General features: G+C 42.1%; 1 protein-coding gene across 5 annotated transcripts in view; it reads right to left on the reverse strand.

Moving 5' to 3' along the window:
• RPN2 (ribophorin II) overlaps positions 1 to 17,059 on the reverse strand; it is a 32,258-nt gene extending 15,199 nt beyond the window's left edge. For 2 of the 5 annotated variants that reach the window (XM_037915682.2, XM_037915680.2), the window contains exons 1-9: positions 16,632 to 16,785; positions 15,128 to 15,321; positions 12,339 to 12,434; positions 10,785 to 10,960; positions 8,998 to 9,073; positions 6,044 to 6,178; positions 2,344 to 2,520; positions 1,729 to 1,847; positions 636 to 741 (exon numbers count right to left, since the gene is read on the reverse strand). In XM_037915682.2, coding sequence (XP_037771610.1) covers positions 636 to 741; positions 1,729 to 1,847; positions 2,344 to 2,520; positions 6,044 to 6,178; positions 8,998 to 9,073; positions 10,785 to 10,960; positions 12,339 to 12,434; positions 15,128 to 15,321; positions 16,632 to 16,668 — 1,116 coding nt within the window. In that variant the 5' untranslated portion in view covers positions 16,669 to 16,785. Of the gene's footprint in view, positions 1 to 635; positions 742 to 1,728; positions 1,848 to 2,343; positions 2,521 to 6,043; positions 6,179 to 8,997; positions 9,074 to 10,784; positions 10,961 to 12,338; positions 12,435 to 15,127; positions 15,322 to 15,897; positions 15,961 to 16,631 lie in introns of those variants that run through there. The other 3 variants (XM_043526963.1, XM_037915681.2, XM_037915683.2) reach the window with 3 other exon arrangements.
• Between the last annotated feature and the right edge of the window lie 230 nt (positions 17,060 to 17,289).

Here is a 17,289-nt window from a genome sequence, read left to right on the forward strand (position 1 = left end):
ACTTAATTTTCAAGTTATATAAGGAACTGTGTAACATGGCTCTTTAACCACACCCTGAAGTTTATGGGCTCAAATTCTGAACAGCTTGGAGAACCAACATTTCTAGTGAGTTTTTCCCTTACTTCATGCTAATAATGTTATGCAAACAGTTGCTTTACATCGCCAATGTTACTAATCTTAGCTCTGTATCTGATGTACAAATATTACCTATTAAGTGATTAATAATCAGTGAAATAACTAATTGATCCCCTTCCTTGCCCCCTCCAGATCTAGTTTCTGATCCCGAGGCAAAGCCGTAACAATAATAATACCCAACTCTTAGACCGTACTTTGCATCAGTAGATTTCCAGGCTCTTTATGCCCATTTTACACAAAGGGAAACAAACAGGTGAAGCGACTTGCCCCAAGGTCACAGAGCAGGCCAGTGGCAGAGGAATTCACACCCCTCCGCCCCCAGCTTCCTGACTCTGAGCTCCATGCTCAACCCCCTTAGGCTAAATCAAAGTCTGTTGCTTTGCAGAAGATTGTGATGGCACACATTCAGTACAATGGGACAGATCTTCATATGGTCTAAATTAAAAGTAGTTCCATTGAATAAACACTTCACAATTAGACAGCAATCAAAACACACGCACCTCAACTTTGTTTGCAATTAATCGACTGTCACCATCAACGCTGATGGAGAAATCATAATATCCACTGGCAGGTTTGACATTCATGAAGTTCAGCTCAAAGATGTCTCTGTGACAACAAGAGCAGAGATATAAAAGAACAGAAAACACATGCTCTACAATACCCATATGGGAAACTTGAGCAACTATACAGATGTGAAAGACTCCAAAGAGCAAGGTATACTAGATTTTCCTCTACTACAGCTTACAAGTATCTGAGAGAAGCAGCATATAAAAATCGAAAAATATTAGCATGAATACAGAATTTCTGGTGAGAAGAGACTTTCACCCTTCCAAAAATAAAAGATATCTTCTACATTTAAGTCTGATATTTTCTAGGTACACTACATTGTAGTTTTATTACAGCATTTTTTCTTGTAGGCAAAGACATACGAGATGCTCTATCTACAGCAACTGCAATGGTTAACGGTCATGAGCAGAGGAACAGTAAGTTTATAACAGAGTGGATGTGCACAGTAAAATGGAGGTCAGGAATGATCATTTCTTTTGAAGGTGGGGCAACTTCATCTCACCCTCACAAACCCTTGCTGGATCAGTCTGAATGGATAGATTATGGCAGTAACCCCAAACGTGGTTGTTTAGAGCACCATATGTGGCTCTCATTAAGTCCACATCCCAGGTGCAAGTCTGATGTCAGAGCAAACAGTTAGGATAAGCATATACCACACTACCCAAAATAAGTAAGGCAGTCCTAAGCAGACAGCTCAGTACTGCCAAAATCATTCTTCATCCATCCAAGGAGTTAGGGAAAGAGGAGAAGCACCATATGTTCCCTCCTAGCAGTTAGAAATATTGTTGGGAGGGGAGAATTGCACCAGTGGGGAAATGACATGTGGCAATGATTCAATATCATTACTAAAGAGCACTCTAAAAGTCACTACGCTCACCAATAAATCATTATTGTGCCTTGAGTATTCCATCATTTAAGAAGCGTTTCTTTCTTATGAGAGGCAGAGAAGAGGGGAAAAAAATCCACTATTATTATAATAGAGGTTGCTCCTTTATGTCAAACAGCAGAAACAGGTTTGTTCCTTACCCTGAAATGGCAAACGGCATCTGGTGAAGGACAGTGGCTTTGGTAGAAGCAGACTTGGCATGGTCTAGCTTCACAGCTGCTTGAGTCAGTGGCTGTGACATGACATTGGTCACTTGCAGCTAGAAAGAGGAAAAGTGATTAGTAAGAGTAAGATTCACATTTCTGGGAAGGCTACCACTCAGGGAGCTAATTCTTGGAAGACGGAGAAGCATCCAAAGACAACTCACTTGTAGGAATCCCCTGCCCTCTACTACTATTCCCCATGATTTGATTGACAAACATGTCAAGTTTGAAACACAGCATCCTCAATCTACCAAGTTCCTTATGATGCCTTCATACCGTGATCAGAAACATTATTAATTCTCCTAATAAAAGCAATTATAAGGAACACTGTGGTGCTTTTTGTGGTAGTGTCTCTGCTTAATCCCCAGTACACAGGGGTCCATAAGACTCATTTCACATAGGTACTAAATGTGGATTTTAGGAATTAAGTATGCACTTGAGCCCTGGTGCCAGAAGCGAAAGGAGTTATCCAATGCACTAAGGCTTCCCATCCCTGTAACACTGCAGATTGAGCCAAGAACATTACGGACAAATGCAAGTCTAGGAGCTCACCCTGAGAATGGGTTGATGATGAGACACAGCTGCTGGCCCATCAGGGACGACGATGATGGGCAAGTGGTAGCGGTTCTGGGATAAAGAACCTGCAGCACAAGCCACACTGAAGGCCTCAGAGAGTGTCTCAAAGTTCTTCTTGCTAAAAATTGCATTCATCAACTGGATTATCTGATCCTGAAACAAAGAGGAACCAATCGTGTCAGCCAAACATGGGGGGTGGCGGGTAAGGAAGGAGAGGGAGGGCCACTTTCCCCAACATTTGAGAAGGGCCCAGCCTAAGAAAATGCTAAAAACCTCCTTGTGCAGGAATAGAAGCTTTGATTTATACGCCGGTGATTTTACTTTAGATCACTCTGCAGATATGACTGGCAAAATAGTCTCATTCAAATACAAATACAGTACCCAACAGCCACAAGATTGATGTTTCTTTTATTTTAAATTCATTTTGTTTAAACTCTTATTAGGTCAGCCCTGTAACAATGGAAGGTTAGTTACCTATACTTCGACTGGGTTGAACCTTAGGATTCTTGTTCTTGGGTCTAGAGTTCCCAGCACAAGACACGAGGGTGAAGCCCGAATTAATAAAGAATCTTTAGAATTCCTATTTGTTTTAAAATATAAGGCTACCTCTTGATATAAGCACAGGCATTGGGGCCAACTTTGGATATGAAAATGGCATTGTACTCAAAGCCAATAAGAGGCCTGTATATACACCTCACGTCCCAGAGAGTCCGTCCAATATCCGAGGAACGTATACAGTTCGTTTATCATTACAAAACCGGACCAAAACCACCCGCCACAGTCACCTCCTAAACAATCTCCTTTTAGTTTTCTCAAACACATTTAAAGTTCCTCTAGTTGCGCAGTTTCCGCTGTGTTCATATCTACTCATGTCTCATTTTTCTCATATTTGCACCTACTGATGGTCAGTGGACATGAGACCCCAATTGAAGGCACCCAGATGGAAGCATCAGATCCTCTATTACATGCCAGTCTCACCATGTGCTCTTCTCCAGAACAGAGCATCTTGAGCGATCGGGGACTTAATCGTCAACAGATACACTGGTTTAACACCATGAAAACCGTTAGGGGAGTTGTTTTAAATATTATAAACCCGCTAAACTTTAAAATAACTCGGGTGGCTTTCTGAAAAAGAGGTATTTTCCCCATTCAGTTAAAGTCATCCAACAAAAGAGCTCCTGACAGTCTGATTTAGAATCAACGATAAACAATTTTCTCTAATTGGACCAATTTATTTTTTTCTGTCTTGGGACTCTGACAGTCTGAAATGTGCGACTGTGTTCACCAGAACCTCGGTGTCAAAAGCGACATCCAAATTACTCCAGCATCAAGTCTGCTTGGCAGCAGCATGAAAAAGGGCCAAGAATGAACTCAGATTCCGTACACAGGCGTCATGCTCAACCCCCTCCATTGCTGCTATTACCTGAATGATGCACCAAGTGGCTCAGCATAGCTTCTTTTTTGAGGTCCTTACATAAAGCAGGTTATAATAATACACTGAGGTTCAGTGAACTGTACCCTAAAAGACACTAAGTAAATGATCCTGCAGAGGGCTCGCAATAATGATTTCTATTAGGGCTGTCGATTAATTGCAGTTAACTCACGCGATTAACTAAAAAAAAAATTAATCGCGATGAATTGCACTGTTAAACAACAGAATTCCAACTGAAATTTATTCACTATTTTTGGATGTTTTTCTACATTTTCAAATATATTGACTTCAATTACAACACAGAATACAAAGTGTACAGTGCTCACTTTATATTATTTTTTATTACAAATATTTGCACTGTAAAAATGACAAACAAAACAAACAGTATTTTTCAATTCACCTCATACAAGTACTGTAGTGCAATCTCTACCGTGAAAGTATAACTTACAAATGTAGATTTTTTTTTGTTACATAACTGCACTCAAAAACAAAACCCTTTTACACTTTAGAGCCTACAAGTCCACTCAGTCCTACTTCTTGTTCAGCCAACTGCTAAGACAAACAAGTTTGTTTACATTTACAGGAGATAGTGCTGCCGGCTTCTTATTTACAATGTCTCCTGCAAGTGAGAACAGACGTTCGGAAGGCACTTTTGTAGCCGGCATTGCAAGGTATGTACGTGCCAGATATGCTAAACATTTGTATGCACCCTCATGCTTTGGCCACCATTCCAGAGGACATGCATGCTTCCATGCTGATGACGTTCATTCTGCCATCTATTTCTTTTTATAGCAGTCTCAGATGATGACCCAGCACACGTACATTTTAAGAACACTTTCACTGCAGATCTGACAAAATGCAAAGAAGGTACCAATGTGAGATTTCTAAGGATATATACAGCACTCGACCCTGGGTTTAAGAACCTGAAGTGCCTTCCAAAATCTGAGAGGGATGAGATCTGATCTGAGAGGGATCTGGAGCATGCTTTCAGATGTCTTAAAAGAGCAGCACTCTGAGGCGGAAACTACAGAACCCGAATCACCAAAAAAGAAAATCAATCTTCTGCTGGTGGCACCTGACTCAGAAGATGAAAATGAACATGTGTTGGTCTGTGAATCGTTACCATTGTGAATCGTTATAGAGCAGAACCTGTCATCAGCATGGACGCACGTCCTCTGGAATGGTGGTTGAAACATGAAGTGACATATGAATCTTTAGCACATCTGGCATGTAAATATCTTGCGCCGCCACCTATGACAGTGCCATGCAAACGCCTATTCTCACTTTCAGGTGACATTGTAAATAAGAAGCGGGCAGCATTACCTCCTGCAAATGTAAACAAACTTGTTTGTCTTAGTGATTGGCTGAACAAGAAGTAGGATTGAGTGGACTTGTAGGCGCTAAAGTTTTAGATTGTTTTGTTTTTGAATGCAGGTTTTTTTGTACATAATTCTATATTTGTAAGTTCAACTTTCATGATAGAGATTGCATTACAGTACTTGTAATGGGGGAACTGAAAAATACTATTTCTTTTGTTTTTTTACAGAGCAAATATTTGTAATGAAAAATAAATATGAAGTGAGGACTGTACACTTTGTATTTGGTGCTGTAATTGAAATCAATATATTTGAAAATGTAGAAAACATTTTTTAATCGCAATTAATTTTTTTTAATCACTCGACAGCCCTAATTTCTATCTACTCTGGCTATGTACATATTTCTCTTCTGCCTACTGATGCTCAGTGTCGGAGAACCAAACTTTTGTGCTTAGATTCATGTCCTAAGAGTACGTTATTGGAAGACTACTTCCCTCCCGGGTATATTTCTCTGTAGAAATCAGGTACACCTCTACATTTAAGGAGTCACAAACTAAGGTGTTTGGTTTCAGAGTGCTATATGAAATGTGAAATATAGGGAACAGCCGCCAAAACACTGGGTTCTTTTTTCAATCTATTTCAACAAATTCCCTCAATAAACAGAAAATCTAGGATGCAACTGCCTTTTCCTTTGGTAAATTCTTTATATCTGTGGTACTTAAGACCAACTTTCCTCCTCGCTGATAGTTAAAATAATGGGCGCTTGCATAGTTCCCTTTTACCAGCTTCCTATGGGTCAAATTCTGATCTCAGTTACACATGCTGCTTATACCTTTTAATGATCTCCAGATACAATAATTAATCTTCTTTCACAAGTGTTTTTTTTACCAGCTACTATACCCTCTGGATCATAGGATCTGGTACATACCTCCTTCATCGCTGGCTCTGTACCCACATGGTCTGACAGTCCATAAGTAGCAGCAACAAATAATGCAGTAGTCTCAAGTCCTTCTTCAAACTGCAGATATACCCCACCTAGGTCATCCAAGCGGGCAACAAGGTCCTGGCAGCAACAAGAGAGAAAAACTGTATGAAAGGTAAAGACAAATACCACTGACAGAGAACTACTGAGATTAATTCCATCTATTACGCATACATTCATGGAGTATTTGTATTGGGATCACTATGAGAATTTTTTCTACTGTAATCTGAACAATCTTTATAGCTATGAAAATATCCAAAACACAAGACCTGGTAGTAATGAGGGACTTTAACTATCCAGATATCTGTTGGAAAACTAGTATGGCAAAATAAAAAGATGTCCAGTAAGTGACTGGAATGTACTGAGGATAACTTGTCATTTCTGAAGGTAGAGGAAGTAACTAGAGGGACAGTCATTTTAGACATGATTGTGACTAACTGGAGGAATTGGTTGTAAATCTGAAGGTGGAAGGTATTTTGGGTGAAAACAATCATGAAGTGAGATTTCAAGATTTTAAGAAAAGAAAGGAGTGAGAGCAGCAGAACAAGGCCAAAGCAGACTTTAAATTCAGACCTGTTAGGTAAGCTCTCCTGGGAAGAAAATCTAAGGGAAAGCAGAGCTGACAGTTTCTCAAAGAGACAATATTAAAAGGCACAACAGCAAACTATCTCAATGAGAAGAAAGACAGGAATGGTAAGAGGTCAATATAGCTCCATTAGGAGCTCTTTAATAACTTGAATATTAAAAGGATTCCTACAAAAAAATAGAAACATGGACAAATTGCTAAGGGTGAACATATAAAAGGATAGCAAAAACGTCTATAGACAAAATTAGAAAGGCTAAGATATAAAAGGCAATAAGAAGAGGTTCTTTAAATACATTAGGAACAAAAGAAAGACAAAGGGAAGTGTAGGTCCTCTACTTAGCAGGGAAGGAGAGCTAATAATGGACAACATCAAGTAGTCATTTAATGCCTATTTTGCATCACTCTTCACTAAAAGGTAAACTGTGACTAGATACTCAATATAATTACTATTAACAACAAGGGGGAGAAGGAACACAAGTCAAAATAGGAAAAACAGGGTTAAAGAATATTTAGATAAGTTAGATGTATTCAAGTTGGCAGGGCCTGATGAAATTAATCCTTTGGCACTTAAAGAAGCAGCTGAAACAATCTTGGAATGATTGCAATTATCTTTGAGAACTCATGGTGGACAGGTGAGGTCTCAGGAGACTGGAGAAAGACAAACACAGTACCTCTCTTTAAAAAGGGGAACAAAGAGGACCCAAAGAATTACAGATCAGTCAGCCTAACTTTGATACCTGAAAAGATACTGGAACATATTATTAAGCGATCAGTTTGTATGCACCAAGAGTATAACAGGGTTATAAGTCAGAGCCAACATAGATTTGTCAAGAACAAATCATGCCAAAGCAACTTAATTTCTTTCTTTGACAGGGTTACTGGCCTGGTGGATGGGGTAGAGAGAGAAACAGAGAGACAGAACATATCTTGATTTTAATAAGGCTTTTGACACAGTCCCACATGATATATAAGCATTCTAGGGAAATATGATCTAGCTTAAATAGCTATAAGGTGAGTCACAACTGGTTGAAAGACCATACTCAAAGAGTAATTATTCATGGTTTGCTGTCAAACTTGGGGGATGTATCTAGTGGTGTTTTGCAGAGCTCAGCTTTTCATTAATGACTTGGATGATGGGAGTGGAGGGTACACTTATAAAATCTGCACATCACACCAAGCTCAGAGAAGTTGCAAGCACTTTGGAGGACAGGACTAGAATTCAAAACAACGTTGACAAACTGGAGAATTGGTCTGAAATCAACAAGATGAAATTAAATAAAGACAAGTGCAAAGTACTATACTTAGGAAAGAAAAATCAAATGCACATCCACAAAATGAGGAATAATTGGCTAGGCAGTAGTACTGTAGAAAAGCGGGTTATAGTGGATGACAAACTGAATATGAGCCAACAATGTAATGCAGTTGCAAAAAAGGCTAATATCATTCTGGGTTGTCTTAACAGGAGTGTCGTATGTAAGACACAGGAGGTATTTGTATGGCTTTATTGGACATTGGTGAGGCCCCAGCTGGAATACTGTGTGTCCAATGCTGGGGACCATACTATAAGAAAGAGGTGGACAAATTGGAGAGAGTGCAGAAAAGAGCAACAAATGTGATAAAAAGTTTAGAAAACCTAATCTATGAGGAAATGTTAAAAATGGGGCTTGATAACAGTCTTCAAATATGTTAAGGGCTGTTAGAAACAGCACAGTGATCAATTGTTCTCCATGTCCACTGAAGGTAGGACAAGTAGTAATGGGCTTAATCTGCAGCAAGGGAGATTTAGCTTAGATACCAGAAAAAACTCTCTTATTATAGGGATAGGTAAGCAGTGGAATAGGTATCAAGGCAGGCTGGGGAATCCCAGACATTGGAGGTTTTCAAAGAAAAGTTAGAGAAATACCTGTTAGGGATGGTCTAATATACTTGGTCCAGCCTCAACATAGGGAGCTGGACCAGATGACGTCTTAATATCCCTTCCAGTCCTACATTATTAGGACCATGTGAAAATATTCTTGCACCGTTTTGAGAAAAAAAACAGAAGTAGTAAATAAAGGCATTAATTGGCTTGAACCACCCTAGTAATTTTCTGGGTTTAATATGAATTTAAGGTCACTTTTGTTAGAGCTAGAGTCCACATACTTGTTCAACCTTATTCACAGGGAAGAATTCTGCTCTGAAAGGAGTTTTCGAACAAACTCCAGCACTGCAGGGAAAGGAGGGAGTTAGCCAATGCTGCATTCTAAAACAATCTTTCAGAGCTGCAGATTTCTAAAGACTGCCTCAGCAATTTAAGAGTAAAGCAAGTTCCTACCTCTATCTCCTCCACAATGCCACTCAGGTCTGCCTGCTGGGACAAGTAAGATGCTGTCTGTAATGCCTGAATGGTTCTGGAACAATGAAAATCAAAGCAGGGATGAGCAAGTAGTGTGTGATTTTACCCGTTTAAAAGCGTAACATTGTTAAAACCAAAGCAATTACACAGTTTGAATTACAGTTGAAATGGAAAACACAGGCAGACAGTACATTCCGTCAGTCGATTTGGGGATGTGGGGGGGGGCGCTCAGGGGGCAATAGAAACCTCAAGAGGTACACGGGAAACTGAATATTTAATTTCAGCTATGTCAAGTAAAGGGACACTTTTGGGTTAAGGAAAAATGCATGTATAAAAAAAATACCGTACTTGCATTACTGATCAATCCTTAAGTCAATTTTTTTGCATTTCAGTGCTTAAGGATTTCCAGAGACGATAAGAATCCAGAAGTCCCATTGACTTTGGGCAGGCACAACTGCTGTCAACACTTGTGAAAATGAGAACACCTGTATAAGTCCCTAAATACGGATTTGGGTCCTGACATTAGGAACTTACGTTTGAAAGTCTGGGCCCTACCATTATTCAAAGTAAATTACAGTGTTAAAATGGATCACTCTCGGGGTGTAACAGTTTTCACAACCCCCTTTTCCCCTTTTTAAAGATGGATGTTCAGGTCTCTAGTTTCTTGCTACCGCTTATCTGTACTACACAAAATTACTCAGCGTATTTTTAAAAATGAGCAGAAAATTGCTTAGAGCTGGGTGCGGGAAAAGGAATGGGTGTAATTACAAGCAAAGTATACAAAGATTGGGTCAAGACTCTCAATCAAATGTACTTTTCTGACAGGATGTTTAATAGTAAATGTACATTCTGGTCATGATTCGCAAGTTATTCACTGGCAAAGTGAGTGCTTATTACACATAGGATCTGGTTTTCTTGAGTACATTTCCTGCCTAATAAGCAAACTAAAACACTGATTGACATGAGTGTCAAACAAACTGCATTGACGTTATAATACTGGCAGGACAGAGCTTCTTATTTAGAGCCTCAGTTGGATGCTCAAAACACAGAAATTGCTGTTGTGGAGCACACCTTGTGAGACAATACTGTCAAATCACTGCCAATCAGTGGAGGAAACTTCAGAGGTCTGAGCCATCAACGGGCCCAATACTACAATCTGCTGACGTGCTCATCTCCCGTTGTCTGTCAGTGGGAGTTGAGGGTCTTAGCACCTATAAAGCTTTCTCTCTTCTTCCCCACCTTCTTAGGAACAGCTGCATTCTCTTTCCAAGCTCATCAACTCGAATAAAGCTATTAAATTCTTCTGATGCTAAATATCACAATGCTTGTGTCACCAGACAAAGGATTTCCCCCCCGCATTAGCTCTCTTGACCTGTGAGCAGATTGAGGCAGAACACAAGCCAGATTCTACAGAGATCAAAACAAATGAACTTTTATTTTTTTTTAAAAAGCCAGTCAGTTTCTTTTAAGTTCATTGTTCTTAAACTAAAATGAAAATATTAAAAACTGGTTTGCAAAACCTGAAGGTGAACAATTAAGGGAAGAGAGCATATTTTCACCCGCTCATTCACAAGCATTTTATTCTCCCAAGTAGTAGACACTGGAGTGGATAGAAGTCACTACTGGAAATACAGTGTCTAATTCACTAAATCTGCATTATAAAAAAACCCCATACATGTGCAAGTGCCCTTCACTTTAAAAGAAGCCATCTTTACAAAGGATGAATATGCAGCTGAGTGAATTGTTTTATTTTGTGCAAAACTTACGCCAGGACATTCTCTTCCTTGCTAAGACGAGAAGTGAGGGCACTAAGTGCTTCCTGGGATGCTAGAGGAAGCCCAAAGCCACTCAAGGCTCCGACGGCATGGAAGATCTGGTTGACTGAGGAATCCTCACTGACAGCTGCAAGAAGCAGCTCTCCGGTCTCATTTGAAATGGCAACCTGAGACAGAACACACAGAAAATGTAAGACCATGTTTAAATTAATCTGTCCTCAAGAATGAAGGGGTGCTCCACATTTAACCTAAGAATGGGCAGAATTTGGTAGGAGGAAAAGGTCCTCTGTCATTTGTCATCTTTTAGGTTAAATAATAAAAATCATATTTGTATTGCAATGGCATCCAGGAGCACCAGTCACAGAACAGGCCACACTGTGGTAGGTGCTGTACACAGAACAAAAATATGGTCCCTGTCCCTAAGAGCTTATAATGTGACCAGTTTTAGTGATTCTTATCAAAAAGATAGTGGCTCCTTTTTTGGCTATGCAATAACTCACCAAGAGGAGCCCAAACAACATGAGGACTACCCCCCACCCCAAAAGAGGCTGGCTCTGCTTCAGATACCATATCCGCTATCTGTTCATGCATGCAGTTTGTTTGGTCAAGGCATTAGGGGTGGAGGGTGAGGCAGCAACCTTCACAACCCTGAGATCCTCTGACATCAGGAATGATGTGGAGGGGAATTTGTGTTGATAAAAGGGGGTGACCGTCCGGGGCAGAAGGGATATCTGCAGGATGACCACCAGTGTTGCCACGTGACAAAAAGATACAGAGTAACTGGATGGTGAGGACTGTATAGCAATGGGGGCAGGTATACTCAGGTTTGGGTTGTATGTGAATTTTGAACATATTAAAGAACATTTTGTAACAAGACACATACCTAACTTAGCAATCAAGTGGTCTTATGCATGCATGAGTATTGTGACACAGTCTTTAATTATATGACCACATAATACTTTTCTACAGGGCCCGCTGCTGCATTCAGTACACAGGATGGACACACAAGGGGGCAGAATTAAGGTTGCACTGGTCACTCTAAATCTGGCATTTTCTAACTTTAAGTTGCAAAATCAAGCATGCAATGTTATGTTAATGTAGTTTTTGAATGTACAAATTATAAGGCCCTCAAAGCTATGCCCCTGCATGAAAATGCTGATGGTGCTGAGGTAAAAAAAAAAGGCATATTGCTCTCTACCTCATTAAAACTCAAGGTGAGGTGAAAAAAGTAAATTTTTGTCCAAATGTTCAGGATCAAAATACTTGTTTATATATCAACTTCTACTTCCCCCTGCTGTTAGTATCCTGCAAGGTGGCTGTGTTTTTGTTGTATTTTATATGTACGATTTATTAAATGCCTGGGGATCCTCTAGGAAAAGGTGATTTTATATCATAGTCTTGATCCTAGAGGATCCCAAAATACTTTGTAAACCATAAAATAAAACACAACCACTTTACAGCATGCTAACACAAGGTGAAGAAGTCGTTTTGGCCAAGAACAAGAGCAAATGTTGAAACTATTAAAATATAGGGGCTTGAACTCACCTCACATCCAGACAGAGCCTGACTGGCTTGTGCAGCATAGAAAAGGGAATCGACACTATTGGGATCCATGTTAGACTTGATGAAGTTACATGCAGCCTGTGCGAAAGAGAAGTCAATTTATGATTTGAGTCACGCCTGTTGCCACTAAAAATGGAGTTCAGTGACACTAAGAAGACCTTAAATACTCTTTGCAAAGGAGACAACTACATGCAATTCACTTCATTCCTGTATTGACCAAAAACCCAAAGTAGGAAAACACACTCTAGAAAGCCCAGTGATGAAATCATTTGCATGTTGTCTGCAATGCAAATGAATGCTGAATTAAAATTGTGTCCAATTTTACTAACCATATTGGACTTAAAATGTATTTAGCAGAGCCACCCCTTCAAGGACAGAGGAAATCCATGTGAATGGTGATTTTACAGATTAAAACACAGCTGATCAGTAAATTTAACATGAAATGGTTAACAGATGACAATCCAGACTTTCAAAAATAAACAGGAAGAAAATCAGCTCAACAAATACAAACTTGAAGTTAAGCAATATGAATTTTTCTCTGCATCCTATGACAAGTTTCTCACTGACAGACTAAAGGGATAAGCAGAGGTCAGATCATTACGATAAGGCACATAAGTTAAAAATAGGAGAGAGTTTTCAACCATTTGTAGATGTTATATGAATAGCTGCTCCTTGAATAACTGGAGAGCAAGTCTGTACCACAGGGTTTGGATACATTTATTCTACTGGATGAAGCTAAACACTACACAGTATTTTTGGGTATCAAAATATTATGACTATTTGGCTAGCATTTTGTTACTACTTGTATAACTGGTTAAACAAAAAATTAGGTAAATTCACGGAGGACAGGTCCATCAATGGCTTTTAGCCAAACTGGTCAGGGATGCAACCCCATGCTCTGGGTGTCCCTAAATCTCTGTCAGAAGCTGGGACTGGACAATTTGGGTTGGCTCATTTGACAATTGCCTTGTTCCCATTGCCTCTGAAGCGTCTGCAACCAGGCTCTGTTTCAAGGGGTCCTCCAAGCAGGGCTGGCATTAGACTTGCCGGGGCCCAGGGCAGAAAGCCAAAGCCCCACCGCCTTAGCAACCTAGTTTCACAGGGCCCCCCAAGCAACTGCCCTGCTTGCTACCCCCAACCCTGGCCCTTATATGCAGAAAAACAGTTGTGGCCCAGGTGGGCTGTGGAGTTTTTATAGCATGCTGGGGAGGCCTCAAAAAGAAAAAGGCTGAGAACCCCTGGGCTACATGGACCATTGGTCTGGCCCAGTATGGCCGTTCTTACACTTTTTCATGGTTAAGAGTGATAAGACCTAGAAAAAATAAGTAGAAAAATCACACATACTGAACACATATTGACAGTAAGCAAATGCTACACTACTGCTGACAAAATGGAGAGAGTTCAGAGAACAGCAACACTATCATTAATGGGCTAGAGGAACTATTTATGAGAAAGGATTGAAATAGATAACTATGTATAGCTTAACTAGGTGACATCTGAGTAGGGTGATGTGATATCTACTAGTGTTTAAAAGATGTAAACACTAAAGATATCGAGGAATTAGTCATAGTAGGAAAAGAGCGTAAAGATGCTAGGAGCTTAGGACATATTGGCGATACACGCTCTAGAAATATATCTGTATTATAGCCAAGGACAACAGGAGAAAATTATGTGGGAGTTTTTCCACTATACTCGCTAAAAAAACAACTAGAAATGGAATAGGAGCACATTGCAAATTCCAACTTAACAACTGCAAAGTGGTCATCTGATTTCAATGGAAGTGAAACATTTTGAGTAAACCAGCATGACAAAAAACCATTCCCCACAGTTGACAAGCAATGACAAAGTGAGTTGAAAGGTATGCTAATACAATTGCAAGCTAATGTAGTAAAATGAATGGTCTTGTCAGTATTGACATTTTATGAATAGTAACTACAGTATTAGCTTATTAGCAACGCCTCAGTTGTCAGCAAAACATTGCTATTATCCAGCAGTTGCCAATAAGCAGAAGGCAGGTTTGCGAGGCTGCAGCCAGGGAAAAAAGTGCTGGGATGTGCCCCTCCTGGCTACAGCCCTGCAAAATTGCGTGGAGAGCACAGTAAGAGGTACCACGCAGCATCAGCATTCAAGCTGCAGCTCTTCTCCCTTTTACTGCCCTGCCACTTGCTCCCCTCGCAGCCTACAGCCCCTTACCTCCTGTGAGGTCCTTGTGTGCTTGCATGCCTGTTGCCAATACCAAACCCCATTAAGAATAAAGTAAATGGCATGGGACTGATTCCCAGCAAAGTGTTGCTATTAACCAGAATCTGTTAATATCTGGGTTGTTATTACTACTGTAGAGGAAAATGTAGCTGTGAGTTTTTCCGAATAAAATGCAATATAGTAATATGGTATGGTAGGGGTAAAATTCACAGTAATCAGTGTTACTGATCACAGATCAACAAAATGCTGCACTTCTTGTATTATATTTTTTTCTACTGTATAACACAATAGCTCAAGAAATGCCAAGAAAAATCAGATACTTAGCTTGAAAAAAGACCAATAATTAATATTAGTAAGTTATTTCAGGCACCGTTCTAATGTTACTGCTTTTGGAAATACTTAGTGCAACAGGAAGTACCTAACCAAGTTACTCATATGCAGAAATGCTTCCAACTGGTCTCCAAACCTAGGATTTGGCAACATATGAAAAAGATCTCATGACAAAAAAGGGTGAGAGGGAGAGAAGTGAATTTTTTTTGACTATACAATTTATTGCAGCATCTCCTCACTTGTTCATCAGATACTTGCACTCCTAGCTTGCTGAGTCCTACAATGGAGTAAAAAGCAGCTTCTAAATCATTGAATGGGCGGTCCAAGGAAGCTTTCAGTCTCTCCACATCACGCCTTGTGAGATAATGGGTAGGTGTCAGGGCTCGGATGCTGGCCACAACCGTTAAAGCCAAGAGGAAGAGGGTGTGTGAACCTGAAAAAAGAAAGATGCTATTTAGCAGAGTGCATTTTGTTTCATTAACAGAAGGCATGTTTGGCATTAGTAAATAGTTGGCATTGCTGGACTAGCAATGTGGTCCACCCAACTTGAAAACACTTCAAATGGAAATACCTATTCTGCGCCATCAACTCCACAGAACTGAGCAGGAGAATTTAGTTTGAAGGCCACTTTTGGTCTCTCTCTTCTGGATGGCACAGGCTAGGAGCACTGCAGAGGTGATGCTCTCTCAGATCCCTAGCAACAACCCACAGCAGCCTCTGAATAGTTCTGACAGTCTGAATAGTGACCAGTAAAACTGCTCAAGTCAGAAGTGGCGACATAAGGCTTTGCAAGAATATTATAGACACGTGAAAGACAATACTTAAGGTGCAGGACCACCCAGGAGTCCCCTGTGAGCAATTTACAGAGCTAAAGACTTGACTTGGTTCCTACGTAACCAAAAGGGCTCCCAAGGGGGGAGAGCTAGTCAGAGGGCAGCTGGGGAAACTAAGTGCAGGAAAGATTTCAGTGTGGGATTGCACCCTGACTGCACAATTGTGCTCTGCTGACCTGTATTTTCCACTATCAGATGGGAAAATCGCCAAGGGCACTACTAGAAACAGACAGTGTTAGACAGTCCAATTCTGACAGCCCTGTGGGAAAAGGCAAGGGGAAAAGAATGACAAGGGGTGGGACGACTGCATAAAAAGAGAGAACAGAAGAACAGAGAAAGAGGGTCAGGTCGGGCTCACGGCTTTTGACCTAATTTTCAAAACAATCAATGGATCAAGCCCCAAGGACATTAAAAACCAATTTCAATCTATGAGCCAGTGTGACTGCCCGGCTCGCCTGGGACAGCGCAGGTCACCGAGCCCTGGGTAAGGGCGGGACCTAAAGCAAGCTCGGTGGAAGGGAGCCGCCCAGGGAGCGAACGGCCAGAGGAGCCCGAGCAAGTCCCGAGCCTGACCACCCGTAGGGAACCCGCGACGCCTCCCTCCTCCAGCCCCACGACACAACCGACACCCGGAACCCCTCGTGGCTAGGTCAGCCCCCGGCCGCTTGAAGGGAGGCCACAAAAACGCCCCGGGCCGGAAGATAACGGATCCCGCAAGCCCGCCCCCCCATTCCGGGCCCCTAGGGCTGGGGCTCCCACACGCCCCCTGCACCGGGCAGACCAGCCGCCCTAGGGCCGGGGCACAGGGGGGCCCGGGCCGCTTCCCTGGGCGGCCACACAGCACTCGGGCGGGGCTGCCGCGTACCGGCCCGGGAGCGCTCCTCCCGGACCGTGTGGCCCGGGCCCGCACCTGAGGGAGCGGGAGCACCCCGGACAGGCGGAACCATCTCGCTCTGCAGGGGCAGGCTGGCGGTGCGCTGAGGGGAGGGGGAGGCTGCTCCTTACCCGGGGCCGCCATTCTCCCCCTGGCCGCCTCACCAAGGGAAGGAGAAACGTGTCTGCTTCCGCCCGGGGCGCCGGCCCGTACCACCCGGCTCCGCAGAGAGGGGGGAGCGTAGAAGGGACGCGGAAGGAGTCAAACGGCAGTGAGCGCTAGTGCATTAACCCGTCTCGTCCCTCCCGAACGGGGAACAAGCACAACCCGCCCTGGGGGTGGGCGCGGAGCTGAGACAATTCCAAAGTATCCCCCCGGTGAGGCCGCGTGGTTCACTCCTCCCGGTTCGCTTGAGGGGAGGGGCGGGGCCCTGGCTTGGATGTGTATTTCGCTGATTGGTTGAATGCCCAGCCACTCAAATTAAGGGAGGCAGGTTTAAAGGGGCAGTTGGAGGAAAAATTTAAACTCGTGGAGAGCAATCGTTAGAGCAGGGGTGGGCAAACTACGGCCCGGGGGCCACAGCCAGCCCTCCAGATGTTTTATTCTGGCCTTCAAGCTCTCGCCGGGAAGTGGGGTCTGGGGCTTGCCCTGTTCCAGCCAGGGAGCGGGGTCAGGGGCTTGCCCCACTCTGCGC

This window comes from Chelonia mydas, chromosome 13 (assembly GCF_015237465.2).
Source record: "Chelonia mydas isolate rCheMyd1 chromosome 13, rCheMyd1.pri.v2, whole genome shotgun sequence".
Lineage (NCBI taxonomy): Eukaryota > Metazoa > Chordata > Testudines > Cheloniidae > Chelonia > Chelonia mydas.